At 41.1% G+C, this 20,465-nt stretch overlaps 1 protein-coding gene across 8 annotated transcripts in view; it reads left to right on the forward strand.

Annotated features, from left to right (window-relative positions):
• ATG7 (autophagy related 7) overlaps positions 1-20,465 on the forward strand; it is a 232,123-nt gene that overhangs the window by 16,396 nt on the left and 195,262 nt on the right. For 7 of the 8 annotated variants that reach the window (XM_027587382.2, XM_027587383.2, XM_027587378.1 and 4 more), the window contains exons 3-7: positions 325-379; positions 7,668-7,785; positions 10,037-10,114; positions 13,545-13,661; positions 15,078-15,227. In XM_027587382.2, the coding sequence (XP_027443183.1) occupies positions 325-379; positions 7,668-7,785; positions 10,037-10,114; positions 13,545-13,661; positions 15,078-15,227 (518 nt within the window). The remainder of the gene's footprint in view (positions 1-324; positions 380-7,667; positions 7,786-10,036; positions 10,115-13,544; positions 13,662-15,077; positions 15,228-20,465) is intronic. The other variant, XM_027587384.2, reaches the window with a different exon arrangement.

The following is a 20,465-nucleotide window of genomic DNA, read 5'->3' on the forward strand; positions in this document are numbered from 1 at the left end:
TTTTCTCTGCTGTGGGGAAAAGAAAGGGAGTGGTGAGACTCCAGGTATTAATCCAAAGAATTAATACTGACTACTTAGAATTGCTGAGGGAGGAGATTGGAAACTTTTTTTTTCCAATGAATCTTTTTTTATAGTCTTGACAAATTCCTCCAATTCAGAAAAGCTCTGGCATCTTCTGCTAAGTCCCTGTTGAATATGGATGACCAGGAATTGGACAGGGCACTTAGGGCTCAAGAAAGAGAACAAAATTATTCACAAATGTTTTAGTTATGAATGCTGCTATTACTGACTCATAACGGAAAATGTGATAATGCTTCTGTCCAGGTGATTCTGCTGGGCTGCCAGCTCGCTTAACATTGGAGTTCAGTGCTTTTGACATGTGAGTATTTTTTTTTTTTTTGCTTAAAATCTAAAGTGTTTCCTTTTTGTGAGGAATGAGCATTCTTACCTTTACACATAGGTGGGCCCCAGGAGGAGCTGGCAGAGCCCCCGGAAGCAGGGCCAGCTCTTCAATTCTCTTCAATTCAAATTCCATTGCACAGAGACAAGTGCTCGATGCTTAGGACTATCGGATATATTTTTTTTCAGCAGGTAATTATCAGAGCCTATTAGGTGCGAAGTATCATCTAGATTGATTAAAACATAATATTTATCCCTCCTGCTTTTGATTTTATTTAATATTTTGTGATTACTTATTGGTACTTCTTGACTTACTCTTGACTTACTCCTTCAGTTGCTTATCCATGGACATCAGTGAACATTTATTAGGTAGCTTTTGCTGAATTGCCCTCCCCAAAGGGGCCTCCCAATTTTTAGGATGACTGGGGCACAAGGACAGAGAAGTGTTACAGAAACCAAGGTTGGGTGCTTTCAGGAAGGAAAGAATTGATCAACAATGTCAGAAGCAGAAAGGTCAGCGTTCAATGCAAGGGTCATTGGATTTGTTGATCAGGCTGTTTGCAGTCCCAAACTGAAATCCACACAGAAGGGTGGAGCTGAAACCATATTGTCTTACAATTAATGGTTGAAGAATTGAAGGCTTCAGTGTGGTCCGTGTTTCCTGCTTTCTCCACATTAGCAGTGTCAACATGTGGGAAATGAGAAAGGCCAAGTGGTCTTTGTAAGGACTGCCTGGCTTTTGAAAGTCGCAGTAGTCAAAGGTTAGGGTATTCCAAGTAAAGTATCCCTAGAATATATTTTTTATTTTCATTTTATTTATTTTTGGGGGGTTTTGAAGTTCTTCTTTTAATTCCAGTTAGTTAACATACAGTGTTGTATTAGTTTCAGATGTACAATATAGTCATTCAACCATGCCACACATCACCTGGTGCTCATCATGACCTCCCTAGGTGTCCTCCCTAATCCCCATCACCCATTTAACCCATCCCCTTACCCCCTTCCCCTCTGGCAACCATCCGTTTGTACTCTATAATTAAGAGTCTGTTTCTTGATTTGTCTCCCTCTCTCTCTCGTCCCCTTTGCTTGTTTATTTTGTGTCTTAAGTTCTTGAGATTAACTTCTTAAATGAGTGAAATCATATGGTATTTGTCTTTCTCTGAGTTATTTAACTTGGTATTATACTCCCTAGCTCCATCCATGTCATTGCAAATGGCAATATTTCATTCTTTTTTTATGGCTGAATAACATTCCATTGTATATATGTATATCCCTTCTTTTTTATCCGTTCATCAATCGGTGGACACTTGGGCTGCTTCCATAATTTGGCTATTGTAAATAATCCTGCTGTAAACACAGGGGTGCATGTATCCCTTTGAATTAGTGTTTTTGTATTCTTTGGGTAAATACCCAGTCGTGCAATTACTGGATCATACAGTAATTGTATTTTTAATTTTTCAAGGAGCCTCCATACTGTTTTCCACAGGAGCTACACCAGTTGGCATTCCCACCAGCAGTGCATGAGGATTCCTTTTTTTTCCACATCTTTGCTAACACCTGTTGTTTCTTGTGTTGTTGATTTTAGCCATAGACTATATTTTTAAAATCTCTCAAAAAGTCAACACATTTGATTCTTCTATCTCAAATTGCAAAATTTAACTGCATAACATAAATCCAAAATGATATTAGTCCTTTCCCCAGGTGAATCAGGGATTTGATATGCTGAAATAAATAACACACCACACTCTGAGGGGAAAGAAAGGCTTAGGAAAAATAAACAAAACATGGTCCTATTAAAAAATATATTAGTCTTTATATCTTTAAAGGGTATGTGTTGGTGTTTCTTGTTCTTTTCAGACCTTTCTTGATCTGTAATAAATTCCTTATGATTGCTTGTCGAAACAAATCAAATCCTGGTAATTTCTCTCTTGTTTTGATAGAGATTAACTTACCTTTGAAGCAGTTACAAGATAATAAGGAAAATGATCGACAGTGTATAAGCATTAAATAATCTGAAGAAGTTCAAGGGGGCATATGAGCAGTGTAGTTTTAATGTGATCTCAAGAATCTGACATTAATTGCAAGCTAAACTTGCTGCCATCTTTATTCTGGTACTAGACTGAACAGTTATTTTTTTTAATATTTTAATAATTTTATTCTTTGGAACAATTAATTATAGGAAAAAAGCAGTTCATAGAAGTTAGGTTTTGATCTTATTACAAAATCCAAACCTCTTAAACTCAAGCGATCCAGAAATTTTAGTTGATGGAGGTAAGAACATCTGTGATCACACAGCTCTGACTTTCACAGGAGTTGCTTGATTTGACTGGTCATACCTTTTCATCGTGCTGTTGAATAACCATGGTGTGCGAGGGTGTGTAGTGGGCGGTTGGGGAGATGAGCAGGAATGAGGCGCGGCTCTAGTGGCAGAGCTGGAGCTGGTAGACCTGGTATCTATGGCGGGTTAACTCTGTGACCTAGAATAAGTGCTTTTAATTTCCTCACATTCAGTTTCCTCATCTCTGGCACTTGGCTTCTGACGTTCCTTCCAGTTTTACAAGTCTGTGATTTTCTGAATCTGTCTTCAGATGATTGGTGCTTTGGTCCAAGTGTTTGTGTCCCTGCCAAAATTCATATGTTGAAAACCTAATGCCCGTGGTGATGGTATCGGGATATGGGGCCTTTGGGAGGGGGTTAGGTCATGAGGCAGAGGCCTCATGAATGGGATCAGTGCCTTATAATAGACCCCCAGAGAGCTAACATGCCCCTTCCACCACTTGAGGACGTGGCTCGAGGTGGGCAGCCTGTGACTGGAAGATGGCCTTCACCAGAACTTGACCATGCTGGCATCTTGATCTTGGGTTTCCAGCCTCTAGAACTATGAGAAATAAATTTCTGTTATTCATCAGCTACCTGGTCTGTGATATTTTCTTATAGCATCCAAACAGACTAAGACAGCTGGGGAGTTTAATGGAAGTGCTTGGAGCGCCACAGAAGAAAGGAGTTCTTCATATCCAATTATTTTCATTATTATTCTTTCTTTGTTTTTATTGCTGTACATCTGCATGGGTTTGTAGGGAAAATCTTTATAAACTTATTCATCAGATGCTGAATGCCTCTTACGTGCAGGATGTGTAGGTGGTAGGAATACAAAGACTTAGGAAACATGGAGCTCTGGATACAGTAGGAGATACATATTTGCATTGTAGTGTGCTCTATGTTGTAATAAATGTGAAAAGGTAATGGTTATTTCAGAAATACTTATTGGTTTCTTCCTCTGTGTCTTGACAATAGAATGTGGGAGGCACTGGGCATGGAGAGAGGAATAAGGTACAGCTGAAGAGCTAACAGTCCTAGTACTCATTTATAGATGCCAAGAGTATCTCAGCTTTGCATAGCACCAGATAAATCCCTTATCCTCTGAGTCCCCAGGAGCCTAATGGGTCTCTGCCAGCAGTTAGCACCGTAAGATCCTGTTCTCCACCTTGTATTGGGTGAATTAGGAGTCAAGTAGTATTTTGTCAGGCATCAACCATTTTGCACTGGAGAGAACTGCTTAGGGTAGGGTATACTGCTAAACCAGACCCCAAAATGTAATGGCCAAACACAAAAGAGGTTTATTTCTTACCCATTTAATAGTCTGGGACTAGAGTTCAGTCTTCTTCCCTCTGTGGCTCCCATCATTCTGGAGGGCTTGTCTTTGTGTGCTGCTTAAAACGGAATTGTCGGGGGCACTTGGCTGACAGTTGGTGGAGTATGTGACTCTTGAACTGAGGGGTGTGAGTTCAAGCCCCACGTTGGGCATGGAGCCTACTTAAAAAAAAAGTATCTTAAATTCCACATATGAGTGAAATTGTATGGTATTTAAACAAAACAGATGAACATAGGGGAAGGGAAGGAAAAATAAAATAACAGGGAGACAAATCACAAGAGACTCTTAACTAGAGGAAACAAACTGAGGGTTGCTAGAGGGGAGGTGGGTGGGGGGATGGGATAACTGGTGATGGGCATTAAGGAGGGTACTTGTTGTGATGAGCACTGGGTGTTATATGCAAGGGAGAAATCACTAACTTCTACTCCCGAAACTAATAACTATACTATATGTTAACTAACTTGTTTTAAATAAAATCTTGAAAGAAAGAGAAAAAAGTTTGAAAGAAACCCAACAACCTGAATTGTCACTTTACCTTGCCAGGCAGGTAACAAAATGACGTGTCACTTTGCTCATGTTCCACTGGGGAGAGCATGAGTCCTCACCTGTGTTGCAAGGAAGACTGGGTGGTCCCAGTCTTGGTGCATGGTGCCCCACTACAAGCAGCATATATGTACTCTATTTCTGTTTAAGAAGGAAAGAGTAGATTTTGGTAGACAAGATCTGCAGAATTGTGAAACTGACTCATTGAAGCATCAGTTTTCCTTTTTCTGGGCTTCTTTCCCTTGAGGAGCATTTATCTTTGCAGTCAGAAGAAATATTTTCTTTTCTAAGCCTCAAGTTGGACTTAATTAGAGAAATAGAAGCCATAACCCTTGCCCTCGAAAAAACTTCAAAAAATAGTTAAGGAAATGAGACTCATATGCAAAATCATCAGCACAGAACACAGACTCTCTTAATCTCTATCTCGTTAGTTCCTAACACAGATCTGACATGGACTAGTTGCTCCAATAACTGCTGAAATCAATTACAAGCAGTCTAAATGCATGGCTGTCAAAATGGGATGTGGTGTGATTGGTAGAAAGACAGCCGTGGAGTCTGTTAGAGATGTTGCAAAACAGACACTCACAGATTATTACAGAAAGCAGGAGATAATGGTGCATGCCCCCAGACTGAATATGACTTCTGGGTTCCCAAAGTTCCTTGTGGGCATGCAGAGCCTGTGCACATGGAGCAGAGATTCCTCAAAATAATGAAAAGCCACCTCTCTCTTTATTCTGGGGGATTTATTCTTTCCTGGCCACCACCCTGCCTGTCTGTTCTGGAGGCTCTGGCCACATGCCTGCCTTTGGCCAGGTGTGAATAACAGGTGCAAACCAGCTTCAGTACTTTCCTTACCCTGTACTAGGAGACTGAGCGAAGTGCAGGCCAAGTTTCTGGCGGCAGCATTCCCAAGCAGGTCCAGGCTTGAGGCCTTTCTAAGATCAGTCCTTTACCTGGTTAGTCTATACATCATTGCGAATTCACTGTTGGCCTTGGTATATGGGGAAGATTTCTAATTCTGATCTTTTAACAGTTTTATTGAGATATAACTTACATATCATAAAATTTGCTCTTTTAAAATGTATAATGCAGCAGTTTTTAGTGTATTCACAAGGTTGTGCAACTGCCACCACCAATTCTAGAACGTTTTCATCATTCCAGAAAGTAAGCCTATACCCATAAGCAGTTACTCTACATTCTTCCCTTCTCCCACTCCCCAGGCCGGGTAACCACGATCTACTTTCTGTCTATGGATTTGCCTATCCTGGGCATTTCATATCAATAGAATTGTAGGAAACTAAACTAATATTCTCTTGTTTCCAAGTCCAGGGCTCTTTCCACTCTTCATCTGAGCCATCTATCTGTGGAACAAGTGAACTTGAACCTGGAGAGGTTGGCAGAATGGCTTCCCCCCCCACTATCACTTTTTAAATGCGTTTCCTTGGCTACCTCCCCTGGTAGGACTTTACTCATGAAAAATTCTTCCCTTTGAAACTTCAGCTTCTTCTCACTGATTAACTTGCATGGGCACTAATGTTCTAGGAGCCTGACCAGCATGCTGGCAGTTACTTGACTTCTCATGATGACACTTTGACACTGCATTCACACACCTGGGACACTCAGGCACTTAGGAAAAAGGGTCCCTTCTTGTGCATGTATCAGAATTAGATCAGAGCTTTGTTCCTTCTATTTCAGCAGTAATTTCTAAAGCCAAGTCTGAATGTAGGAAGCCTAGTGTACCAACCACTGTGCTCCTTCTTCCTCTCTCTAGGCTGCATCTTGCCCCTTTGTGATTTCTCTTTCTCTTCAAGACTGTCTTTGATGTCCTCCTCCCATGTGGATGAAAAATATTTTATTGGAGTAGAGTTGTGAGAAACAGCCTATGATTTGCTGACTTGTCAGCCCCCAAGGGAAGGCTCTGGCCACTGAAAGTTACTTTTTTCCCAGGACTTGGCATTTAAGCCCCACAGACAACATTTGGCATAGCTGCCTTCACCACCCATTGCACCCCTCCACACCTGGTCTAGGTTTCGATCTTCTCTCTTCACAGCCCCTGTGAACCCAGTTTTACAGACTCCAAGAGACATGAGGTCTTTGTACAATCAATAAAAATGCATTTTCTCTGCAGTAGTGGTAATTGACAACAATATTAGGCTACTAATGAAATGAGTATTTTCATTTAGCATCTGTAACCTCTGAAACATAAGTTAATCATTTCAGAGAAGAGACCGGATGTTTCCACATCTGAATTTGTATTCAGAATTAACTCATCTTCTTCTCCTCTGATTTTGATTACTCTGAAGACTGTAAGGGGACAGAGTAGAGTGTGATACACATGTGACATGACAGATTGGCAGGTAGCCCAGGTATGATACATTTTGTCTTTGTGACTCAGATGACCACCAGAAGTTGGCTCAGCAGCAGCTTTGTGGAGCCCGTTTGGGCTGGATAAGGTCTGGAGACAGTCAGAAGAGGGAGACATGTTCCCTGCCTCAGGGAGCTTACTGTCCTCTAGTTGGGTGTCTATGATGGTCAATCTTGAAGACACTCTAAAATGTGATGCTGTTTCCTGTGCCAGCCATTACCAGAGAAAATGGGAGGGGCTTCCTGGAAGGAGAGGGTTTGGCGTAGGGCCTTGAAGCCTGGGAGGGTTTGAATGGGGAGTAGGCAGCTCAGTACCTTGGAGTCTGCTAGTTCTGGCTTTAGATTCCTGCTCCGCCTATCTTTATGTGACCTTAGGTGAGTTACTTAAGCCTTTAACCAGGAGAAAGTGCTGTTACGAAAATGCAAAACTTGTATAGTTCTTGGCACAGTAGAAGTTCAATAAATGATGTTTCCCTTTCAGGTTAAAGATGAGAAAGAGTAAAAACTAGGTAATGAACTTATATTTGGGGGTGGTGTGGGGTGTGGTGAGCAGTGGAAGAACAATGAGAAGTGAGGGTAAAGGGAATATAGAGGCTTTTTTTGTGTGTATAGTGCTGGTTTTTATTTTATTTTTTTTAGTTCTTTGCCCTGTCTTTTGTCTCCCACTGCTCTCCCGTCTGTGCCTGCCTAACCATGTTTCTCCCATGTCCAGGAGTGCTCCCACCCCAGCCCACTGCTGCCCGGCTGTTGGAACGCTCTTTAACACCAACACACTTGAGGCTTTCAAGGCCGCAGATAAGAAGCTACTTTTGGAGCAAGCAGCAGATGAGGTTAGCTGGGAAACGATGATGTATCTATCCTATCTTCCCTGGTCTTGGTAGGCCCAATGTTTCTGATCAGGTGCGTGGGTCTGTCAGGGAAACTAGCATAGAGTCGGTACTTAAAGATCTTTGTGGGCTTTGGTTTATATCTCAGAGAGAGTACTTGCAGTTCTCCTGCGTTGGTGGGAAGGTCAGGGAGAAGACGTTCAGGCTCCCAGCTGGGGATAGGCTGGAAAGCCATGGCAGGGCAGTTGTGAAAAGCTTTGCTGCTGCTCTCCAGTTAGCATTTGGAAGCAGCTTGACCTGTCCCAGAGAGTTCTATTCATGTGTCTGCATGCCTTTGGGTTCTCTGTTCTTTGTGCCCCGTGGCTTTCCAGTCCTAAGCACTGTAATGCTATCAGAGATGATTGTACTGTCTCTCCCATATCTTTAGGGCTAAATCTAAACTACTCCATCTGATTTACAAGGCCCATTGTGGTCTGGCCTCTGGGGCCTTTGTGGCCTTTCTCTCCTGTCACTCTTGCCCTCACCTTTTCTGACCCTTGTCACAGCAAATCACTTAAAATTCCTTCCCCTACTTTTGTTCTCACCTCTGTCCTTGGGACATGATATTCTTTGTGCCAGGAGTGTCTTCCTCTTACTACTTCATATCTGAGTTAGTGTGAGGAATTAAAATAGGAAGACAGTTTATCCCTGTCCCCTCTAACACACTTAATTGAGTGGTCTTCACACTAGTCTTAAAAAAAGAAAAAATGGGTGTGGGTGCCACGGTCGGAGAAGGAAATCTTCTGCCTTTGGTCTTTTTTTTTTTTTTTTTTACAGTAACTCTGTTTTTTTTTTTTTATTATGTTATGTTAGTCACCATACAATACATCATTAGTTTTTGATGTGGTGATCCATGATCCATTGTTTTCGTATAACACCCAGTGCTCCATGCAGTACGTGCCCTCCTTAATACCCGTCACCGGGCTAACCAATCCCTTACAAAGCTGGAGATGGATGTAGTTCGTGACCCAAGTGATGATGGTGGTTTTCCTTGGCCTACAGCTTGGCTGCTCCTGGGCTCCTGCTCTGGCTGCACATTTCAAAGGCTGTCTCCAAGGAGTTGGGTCAGATTCTCATCCATCATCAAAAATCACAGGTTATTCCCCACAGAAATCCCACCCCTTGTCCTGGGGCTCAGCCTTCACCCCCATCTACGCTCCCCAGCAGTTCCCACCCCCTTAGTTGATCAGACGTGGGGCCTGCTCTTCCTTGGTCCAGCTCCTCCAAGGTTATTATGTCAATTGCAGGAACTTCTCTTTATTTCCCTCTTCCACCCAGTGGCTCCTTTGGTGCAACTGTTTGTTTTGCTTAGTGACACAAAGTTTAGCAGCTAATCTTAGCTACTAAAACATCTTGTGATCAGCAGCTGCAGACCAGTACCAGCTTCTGCTTCTGGTCACAGTACTTGCTGAGTATGCATAAACTCATCATTCTCTTCATGTCTCAGGGCAAGATAATCCCAAGTGACACTTTGAGAAATCCCCTATACCTAGTTCAAATCACTGCCTCCTAGAACCCCTCCCCAGCCTAGTTCAGTGCTCCTTCCAGGAATTCCACATCTTTTTGAGGTAGTATGTCCTACCTGGTGGTGCACTCAGACATTTATGCCTCTCTCCCTCACTGAACTCAAGGCTCTTTGAGGGTAGGGACTGTGCCTTTTTTTTTTTCTTTTTTAAAGATTTTATTTATTTATTTGAGGGAGAGAGAGAGAGAAAGCATGAGGGGGGGAGGGTCAGAGGGAGAAGTAGACTCCCCACTGAGTGGGGAGCCCAATGCAGGACTCCATCCTGGGACTCCAGGATCATGACCTGAGCCAAAGGCAGTCTCTTAACCAACTGAACCATCCAGGCACCCCGGACTGTGTCTTTTATTCTGTAATCCTGATGTGCCTGGTAGATAGTAGGCAATCAGTAAATATTTGTTGGAGGAAATAATGAAGACATGAAAATGGCCTGCTTGCCTCCTTGGATGCTGAGTCTGACTGAGAGGAGGCTTCTGGGTTCTCTCAATTTCCTCAGCCCCCACAGGGAGTGTGGCTGGTGGAGAGGCCATCCAAAGTGGCCAGAGTGAGGTAACAACTCACTTTACAGCCTGGGTTAAGTGGTGCTGGGCCTGGAGGAAAGAAGAGCTTGGAGCTTTTCGCCTCTGTGCTTCATTTGTGAGAAGCTCAGAGATGCCTGTGAACCTGCCTTGACACTTCTCTTTCTTCTGACAGATATGGGAAGCCATAAAATCAGGCGCTGCTCTCGAAAACCCTGTCCTCCTCAACAAGTTCCTCCTCTTGACCTTTGCAGTAAGTAAATGGACTCTCAGTCACATTTAGACTGCTGCAATGCCCTGGCCAAGCCCAGGGTGCCAATAGAACGGTCTGCACTCTTCTCACTGAAGCTACTACCTGGTGTTATTGAAGTCAGAGCTGTTCAGGAAACACTCATTTGACAAGTGGCCCAGTAGTGCTGGCACTTATCACCAGTGCAAAATTAATTCATTCTTACCATACTGTTGGTAGTTGGATGGTTTATGTAACACAGTGACCCATGTCCTGTCATTCAGAACACAATAAAGTCAGCTTCAGGGAGTAGTGGTTCTTTGTCGCTAATGTCTTTGTTCAGTAGAGTCGTGCAGAGCTCAGTTGCTGGGTCCATCAACATAAGGAAAAGAAGACATCTTGGGGATCCTGGCTGTCCGCCAGCAGCTTCCAAACTAGAGAAGTTCACACTACATAGTTTGTCCACACAGCTGTGTTTTTTTAAGAATGAAAAATGTTTTGTGTAAGTGTAACATCTGCTGCCTAGGGAAGTAGGGGGAAGGACCTGGTCTCTGTGATGGGCAGTGTGGGGTTGATTATAGAGATAGCAGCCATATACACACACATACGTGTATGTACATGTGTGTATGTCTGTATGTGTATATATATATATATATCTATATATAAAATTAATTTAGCTTTTATAATTAAGTTGTCTATGCAATATTCTATCAAGTGTATGTTCTATAGACTTTTGTACATCTAGGTTGTTTCTGATATTCATTACTTTAAAAAATGTTGCAGTGAACAATATTGACTATACTGATTTTTTTTTCTCTTCATTTTATTTCTTTAGGAAAAAGCATATAAGCATATTGATGTTGACATATATTGAGTGTGTTGTTTTACCAGTTTCATCAGCTTTGGGTATTAATCCTCTTCCCTACATCCGTCTTTTTCCTCCCTCCCTCCCTCCCTCCCTCCCTTTCTTTTGCCCAGTTTTAGGTCTTGCCTTTCTTCTTCCTTCATGAACTAATTCTCTGTTTCTTCTGAATGCTGCTTGTCTGATTTGCTGCCCAATGCAAAGGAGAGAATGATAAAAATCATACTGAAGGCCACGCCAAAGGGTGGCTATCTATAAGGAGCACATATAACTAACAAGTTATAATGCTTTCTGTGTAATAGTGGGAGAGATAGAAAAATGTTTAAATTCTTCATGAGATTACTGGCTGCAATTTGTCATTAATTGCCTGTAAATTTGAGCAGTTTTGCAGATCTACTAAGAGAAACATAAGTAGTGCTAGTTAAAGATTTCTGGGTTCGTTACTTTAACATGGATATATTTTCTGTACCAAGAATTCTAGTTAGTAGAATCTGACAGTTTGCATTTAATGAGAAAAATAACATTAACTCTTACTTAAAGTTTTAAGGCATTTCCTAGAGTTAGTATGTGTGTTCGCCCTGCTGCCCTTTTTACTGATCATTCTTAGCCTGCCTTTTAAAAAAAATTAAAAGTCTTTATCTTTTAAAATCTTCAAACACAAGGGCTTTATGTTTAATTTAATCGAGGTCCTTTGTATCCTGAAAAGAATTCTAAGAAATTCAAGCCTTTTTACTTTTGAAGATGATCTGATAAAGCTTCTTAGAAATTATGAGGTCCTTCATCTTGAATTGTTTAACATTTGACTAAAGATCAGTTATGACAAATCATTTAAGTATAAAGAAGAAAGAATAATCTCTGGAGGTTGGTTTTTTTTTTTAAGATTTTATTTATTTATTTGAAAGAGAGCAAGCATGAGTAGTGAGGAGGGGCAGTGGGACAAGCAGACTCTCGACTGAGTGAGGAGTCTGATGCGGGGCTTGATCCCAGGACCCTGGGATCTGAACTGAGCCAAAGTCAGACGTTCAACCAACTGAGCCACCCAGGTGCCCCTCTGGAGGTGTTTTTACTTTCCTTTCTGCTGTTTTTAGGACTCAAAGGAACTGGCACTTTAATTTTGATTTTGTAGTTTGTTTTGCTGCCACCGTTTCAAAAGGGAATTTGTTCTTAGTTGATCAATTAATGCCAGAATTAGATACTGGAAACTATAATTACTAGACTTCCTCATCCAGACACACATTTATATGTACATTTATATTTAAAAAGTTATCTTGTAGAATTTCATTTATAAGAAAAGCCCAGAATAGGCAAATCCATAGAGACAGAAAATAGATGAGTGTTTTCCAGGGGTTGGGGAGAAGGGGGAATGGGAAGTTCTGTGGATGGGTATTTCTAACTAATAAACTGATGGGGGGGGTTCTGCTATTAGAGTTTTCTTTTGGAGACAATGAAAATGTTCTGCCATTGGGTGATGGTAGTACAACCTTGTCAATATACCAGAAAGCCACTCAGTTTTACTCTTTAACATGGTAACTTTTATGGTATGTGAATTATATCGTAATAAGAAGTCATCAAACAACTACCTATTCTTTATTCTTAGCAAGATTCAAGAAGAAATATTGATTAGCCAAATAAATAAACTGATGGAGAAGCTGTCAAACACCCATGTAACTATGAGATCCCACCGTAGGAGTGACTTAGGCCACAAAGGCTGCAGGAATTCAGAGGCAAAAGCATCCAACCTGAGTGGGAACAGTTTTCAAGAACAGCTTCATGAGTCATTATCCCTGCCTCGCTTCCCCTGGTGGAAGATAAACCCCTGAAGATGAAATCTCATGTCACTGTTGTTCTCAGAACCTCTTCTGTGACCCATGGCATTAATCATGGTCTCACTTTATCTCTGCCTGTACAGAGAGTGAGCTGCCTGAGGGCTGGACTGGCTTTTATTTATCTTATTGTCAGAGCGTCTAATGTATTGCTCTGTACCTGGCAAGTGTTTAGTAGTTGTTTACCCAAATTTCACCAACAAGGCATTTCTGAAAGCAGTGCTTTATTATCCCAGGCATATAGAGGTTATGGATAGCACAGCCTCTTCAATAACATGCTCCATTCATTTGACTATGAAGAGTGGTAACCATGTCCGGTGGTTGGGCCTCCCCAGATAGATCATTGAGTATGTATGGTACTAAGGACAGAGCTTAAATTACGGAAAAAGAATTCTGCCCGCCCCCCCACCACTCAGTATCTTTGTTTTGTTCAAGTTCTTCACTTCCCTCTAAGCTTCAGTTTTCTGTCCATAAAATGGAATAAGAGTTATGTCCTGAGGTGGTTTTGTGTATTTAACAGTGATGACGATAATTGCCAATTAACACTTTCTGTTAGCAAGTGGTTAATATGTTTATCATGAGATATTATTGTGTGGTGTATGGGAATATTTTAAGAGAAGGACAGAAATTCTGTATTCTATCATGAGTTCTGTTGGAGATGAGACTTTCCTGATCGTATCTTGTGTGCATTGGTGTGTCTGCCTACAGGGCAGTTTCAGTTTAATCATTGGTGCTATTCTGATGTCTTCTGTTATATTCTTTCTTCTAGGATCTAAAGAAGTACCACTTCTACTATTGGTTTTGCTTCCCTGCTCTCTGCCTTCCAGAGAGTATACCCCTCATTCAGGGGCCAGTGGGCTTGGATCAAAGGTTTTCTCCAAAACAGGTATCAAGTAAAATAAAATGCAGGCAAAATTGGGTTTAACGCATTTGAGTACTTTAATTCATTCTAAAGACAGATAGGCACTTGTCTGAATGGAGAGACAGTCACTGTGGAATCCTGCAAAGATGGTACTAGGAGCATACTTATTTACAAAATGTTTGTAAAAATCATTTTGAAGGAGTAGTGAGTGATACTTTTTCAAGTTTTCGGTGACATTTGGTGAAAGGCTCAGCTGGTAGGGAAAAGTTATACGAACATGTTGAAAGTCTGCAAGAATTTGCCAAAATGTGGTTTTCACTTTCACTGTAGAGGACCCTAAGGCAGTATACTTTGAGAAGAGTCTTTAAAAACAAATAGAAAACATTCTACTACCGTCACACCAAGTTGTAGAACTTCTACGTCAGAAATGGTACACACAGAGCTAGTCTTTTTTTTTTTTTTAAGATTTTATTCATTTATTTGACAAAAGAGACACAGCAAGAGAGGGAACACAAGCAGAGGGGATGGGAGAGGGAGAAGCAGACTTGGCTCAATCCCAAGACCCTAGGATTATGACCTGAGCCGAAGGCAGACGCTTAACAACTGAGCCACCCAGATGCCCCCAGAGTTAGTCTTTGTGGTCTAAGAAAGACAATAAGGTCATCCGAGATGGTCCTGAGGAGAGCAAATGAAAATAATCAGGCTAGTAGAACATAGACCCCAAACCAAAGAATTTTGATTGTCATTGAAGCAAGGATTGAGTGGCAAGATGATTTGAAATCATGAAGCACTAGGAAGGAGCCCTTATTGATGAAAAAATAGTAATAAGTTTGTTTAGGACAAATTGAAGGTTGTAGTTTTGTGGAACTAATTTCCCAAGAAGAGATATAAGTGGAGGAAAAGGATTATGCCATGGGACTGACTACTGATGGATACAGGGTTTCTTTTAGGAGTGACATAAATATTCTAAAATTATTGCACTGATAGTTGCATAATCCTGTGAACATGCTAAAAACACTGAATTATGCACTTTACATGGGTGAGTTGTATAGTAAGTGAGGTACGTCTCAATAATGCTGCTGTTTTATGGAAAGGTTCAGGGTAAAATTCATCAGTGGTGGATTCAGTGCTTCGTTATTACAGGAGAGAAATAATGTTTGGAGCTCTCTCTACACCTTTGTGATTAATATCTTAGGGAGCCACCATGCTGCACCATAAAATGTCTCCTCATGCCCTTAAGACACAGCACCATGCACGTAGAAAGTGTTATATAGAAGTGAATATTTGGGGTACTTCTATGTTCATTTGCTACAGAAGAATAACATGGTTATGCTCAGTCATTTCTAGTCTTCTGGCTTTAAAGTACCTTTTATGTTAATTTTTAGCTCAGAACTAGATATGTAATTGTCTGGAGAATAACTCAATGTTTCCTGTTCTTAGATTCAAGCCCTTGGGTGTGCATATGATGATCTTTGTCAAACAGAAGGAGTCCCAGCGCTACCTTACTTCTTAATCAAGTATGATGAGAACGTGGTGCTGGTTTCCCTGCTTAAACACTACAGTGATTTCTTCCAAGACCAAAGGACAAAGGTCAGAAAAACTCTGAGTTTTGTTTTATTATCCCTTAAAAAAAATCTGATGTTCATGTCTTAATAGACCACTGCAAAATTCAAACTCAACTTAGATTTCTTTAGCCCTCCAAGGAATGTTGTGGAACATTCTTTATCTTCATGCTCTCCCACCCCTGCTGTTCCCAGATCAGCTTCTCCAGATTTTCTTAGCTCTGTTACACCTCAGAGTAATTTTGGGTTCCTCCCTTCCTATTCGTGATAAAGTTATTTCAATTTTCCTTCCTGATATATTTTGTATCTATATTTTAACTTATTTCCAGAGTTACCACCATAGGTCAGGCCCTGATTACCTCTCTCCTGGACAGTTAGAGTCTTCTTGCTTCTATCCTGTGTATCACCACTTGCCTCAAACTGCTCACATTCACCTGTCCTTCAGTGATCTGGTTAATGGTGTCTTCCTTCTAGCTCCAGGCCACCTCTCCTGCCTCATCTTCTATTTTCCTCATAAACCATTGCTCAGCTGAGTTTGCCTGTTTTTTTCAGAGAACCCTCCCCCTTACCCCTAACCCCACTAATCAAGTCTACCTAGGGATTTTTCTTTTTTTCTTTTTTTTTTATTTAAAGACTTTATTTATTTTGACAGAGAGAGAGACAGCGAGAGAGGGGACACAAGCAGGGGGAGTGGGAGAGGGAGAAGCAGGCTTCCCGCTGAGCAAGGAGCCCGACACGGGGCTCGATCCCACGACCCTATGATCATGAGTTGAGCTGAAGGCAGACACTTAACGACTGAGCCACCCAGGCACCCCTACCTAGGGATTTTTTTTCTATCTCTCTTTGACCTTGCACTGTATCATCTGAAACATGTTCTATGTGTGAAAATCTTAAGAAACTCTCCTTGTTGGAATCCTAGCTCCACAGTGAAGCCTTCTCACAGGGTGGCCTGGCCGTGTGTGATCTTTCCTTTTCTGATCTCACTGCACTTACTTTCTGATCCTCATTTACTGTCCTGTTCCCTTGTGCAGATTACTTTTTGTTCCATACTAGATGGTAAGCTCCTAAAGGCAGAGCCTGTGTCTTAATATAGCTGCATCTACAGTGTCTAGAACTGGTCTTAGGTCCTCAATAAAATTCTTCTGAACAAATGAAAAAGTACCTTAAGTATCTTTCAGAAGTGTATATAGTGAGCTATCTCAGCCATATAAGGGACTGTAAATTAAAAATAAACAATTGATGAATTTTATGAAGTTACGAAGTCAAGTGGGATAATTTCATTAGCCATGTAGATATATCAGAGTTGAGAAAAGAGAGACCTCTAACAGATGCCCTGATTGTTCCTTAGCCTGAGCTTAAGATACTTTTTTTTTTAAGTACATTTTCTTCTCAACTACATTAGCATTTTCCTTTACAAAATAATACTGTATTAGGTGCTAGGCATTCTGTTTTCTATCCTCTTCTTTTTTTTTATCTTTTTGAAAAATACCTGTTGTGAGCCACTAAGTGACTGGAACTCACAAATAGCATATCACTTTAGTTTAGACAGTGCTGATTGCCCAGTTTGAGAATACTGGCCAGTAAATGAACTGCACTAAGTATGGTTCCATTTGTGATTTTTATTTCCAGCTGCATCTTTCTGTTTTTAAATTCTCTTGAAGCTATTCATTATTTTAAGGTTTCAGGTTTTTTTAAGTAAACATTTTGTATATTTCCTACTAATCTTTTTCTATTTTTTAAAGACTAAGATGGTACCATATTCTCTTTTATTGTAGCATTTAGCCTAATGCTGTTACACTCTGTATCAACATCTTTTCTGATAGGTAACATCCAATTTTTGACATTTAGTTTTCTCATACTTCTTCACTATTAGGAGCCTCCCTATGCATCAAATTCCTGCCCTCCCCCCACTTATCTTGAATTATTTCCTAGTTTCTAGATAGAGAATTACTGACTTAAAGGGTTTGGACATTTTAAGAGCTATGATCAGTGGTGTGCTGGTAAATGTTTGACAGCTGGCTCTCAGGTGGGGCAAAACTCTGATTGTGTATGTTTGCTTCTTTCCATGGTGCCAGTACTCCCACCATGGCCGAGTTGGTACTGCCAAAGTGAAGTCACAGAGTGCAGAGATGGGAAGAGATGGTAACAGTTGGCTTTCCCCAGTCTGTTCAGGTCACCTCTGGCCCACTGCTTATCATAACTGTAGCTCACAAACTGTGCTGGTTTTCCCTCCTGCCAGCCGTGCACCCTGACCAGCACTGGGATGTTACACATTTTACACATTTGCATCAGTTAAAAATGGGCCTTGTTTACGTGCTTCTTTCCCTCGGTGAGATGTTGATGCCACTTACTAGTCACGGTGGCAACTGCATTGTTAACAATTAGTTGTCTTTTAAGCCAGTGTTTGTGATTCCATCAAAAACAGCCCATATCGCTGTTCTGTTGCCAGTCTTTAGGGAAAGCTTGCTTGAGCCTTCTGCTTTCTTTAGAGCAGTTATTGAAGATTGGATGTTTGGGAAACATTTTGTAATTTTAACGATATTAGCCTTTAATTCTAGGGTTTTAAAATCTTTGGACAAGAGCAATAGCAAAGGAACAGCAATTGGTATGCTATTAGCAGGGCTCTTTCTTCACTTAGCAAGCTCCACATCTTGGCAGCCGTCTGTGACATGGCGGCGCATTAGATACTTGGATTTTCTATCCTGTACTTTTAAAACATATAATCGCCTTGGCACATTTCCTGTTATACTGAGTATTTGAGTAATAGATGGTCGTTTGTCAGATAAGTGTGTTTTAAGGGATCGGTGTGGAAATTTCTCCAGCTGAAGATACTCAAGTTGACAATTTTGCCCTCTTTTCTTTCTCACATTGTACTTTTCAGCAAATAGCTGGGTGGACCATAGCCAGAGCATGACTGAGCTACTTCAACGAATAGTATGCTCTCAGCCAAGTAGAAAGGAGCATTTATTTCGACAACCTTCTAAACAAAATTTTTTTTTCCAATTACATTTTGCTTCTTTCTACTGATTTGTATTATAAAAGAAGTGATTTGTCCAACTTCACACAATGATTGTGTGACAGGCTTGTTGGAGAACACAGAACTCCTAGCCCATAATGATTTCTGACTGCCACTACCACCAACAAAAAATCTATTTACCCAAGTAGTTAAGCTGGCTTACCTAGCATTGTGCTGACTAATTCCTATAGTGATTGAAGTTCCTGATTTGGTTTCAAAAGCACTTAAAGATTTTGGAATCACTTTTGAATCATCAAAGAAATATTAAATGATGTTCAGTCTTATGTCAAATGGATTCTATCATTTTCCTGTGTGGATGCTTGCCTTTTGTACTCATGCATGCCTCATGTGGGTAGGAGAGTTACTTTAAAGCATCTCAAAGTCAACCTCCCTTTGTGGTTGATAGATTTCTCTTCAGCAGTTCATTCCTACTCTGTAGCTCATCTTAGGTCAGGTTGCTCTAAGAAACTTATTCCTGGTTTTTTCTGCTCAGAAAAAGTGGTGTTTTTTTGTTGTTGTTGTTGTTTTAACTACCTTCCTATCTCATTGCCTTTGTATTTAGTGTCAGAAATGTACTCATTCTTTGAAATTAGGTACCCACTTACAGTATCTAATTATGACATTCTTGTTTCTATAAATTCATTTAGTCCCAACTCTTATAGATGATAAAACCCAAATGTAGAAAATATTTGATAAACTGGAACTTATCCCCTTCTTTTCTCTGCCAGTTAGGAAAAAGGGAACCTTGAGATGGAAGGTAGATCACTATGTAACGATAACAGATTGAACTGAACGGAAGGGTCAGTGCAGGTACAACAGAGTTTATTTACACTACTGTTATAGTTAGCATCTGTTGAGTGCTTGCCTTGTTTCCAGTCTCTGTATCCAGGCAGAGTTCTCTAAAGAGGGGAAACCTAAGGCATAGAGAGTGTATGAGAGTAAATAACTCAGGGCATCTGCTAAGAGTCCAGGTTTATTGAGTCACATTTGAAAATTGAAACTGAGAGTCTCAATATGAAGGGCATTTTCTGGATTGATGCTATGTAGATTCTTCCTAAATGAAAATTGAGTAGCCTTTAGATACCCAGTAAGATTGAGCCTAATAACTCTGTGTTGTCTTATAACCTGTGTAGGATTTTGTTTCTCTTTTATGTTCTATAAAGTTCTATAATTCTGGAGCTAGAAGGAATCCTTTGAGATGAAATGATACAACCCCTCCATTTTATAGGTAAGGAGAGAATATCCCCACGGTCACTTTTCTTTCCTATGTTAGTATGTTTGTCTACTCATACCCCAAGGTCTGAAAATCAGTTAGCGGTAGAAAGAAAACACATGCCTGCTGACCTCTGGCTTTTTCTACCACATCAGGTCATTTTCTTCTTCTAAGCTGTTTTAAATGTTACGGAAGTAGAAGGCCAATCTCTCCCTTCTCCCCCTTTTCTTGCTGGATAATAGAGTTGTAAATATCTCTGATAAATTTTTGAAAAGGTGAAGTCAAAGCGATGATTACTTAATAAATGTAGTTTGCCAGCAGATGCCATCAGTCATGACTGATAGAAGGTTACAAAGCTGAAAGGTGTCCCAGGTGGTGGTGGTGGCCAACGGGACCAGAAGAACTCAAGGGAGACAACTTCTTTATTCAGAAGGAGCCCTGGGGGAGTGCTTCATTCTTCAAGTTCTCTCGCTTCTCAGAGCAAGTCTTTGAGATTAAACTGTCACATCCTCCCCAGGAGAGTCCCAGTGTTAAAATGTCACTGAAGGGGGAAACTGTACTGTTGAGAAAGGAAAGGGAAGGAAAAGGAGCCAGCCAAGATGCTGCACCATGGCTTTATATGTGGGCTTCAGATCTCTGTTGGTCAGCCATCACCTCCCTCCCTCCAGGGGCCCCCCAGGATCCCTGCCCAAAGATGGGATGTAAGGGGCGGGGCTTTCCATATAGTGGGGCCTGGAGAACTGGCCAGTTCTGTCATTTATTCAGCACAATTTGCTGAGCATTCCATACTATGCCAGGTACCACGGATGGAAAGATGAGCATGATAGACATTGCTCGAGCCCTCACAGAGAGAGGCCAGCAAAGAAACAGATATGAAATACATCCTGTACTTCCTCCATTCTAAAATACATTTTTCTGGGGTGCCTGGGTGGCTCAGTTATTAAGCGTCTGCCTTCGGCTCAGGTCATGATCCCAGCATCCTGGGATTGAGCCCCGCATCATCCTCCCTGCTTGGCGGGAGGCCTGCTTCTCCCTCT

The sequence above is a fragment of the Zalophus californianus genome, chromosome 1 (assembly GCF_009762305.2).
Source record: "Zalophus californianus isolate mZalCal1 chromosome 1, mZalCal1.pri.v2, whole genome shotgun sequence".
NCBI lineage: Eukaryota > Metazoa > Chordata > Mammalia > Carnivora > Otariidae > Zalophus > Zalophus californianus.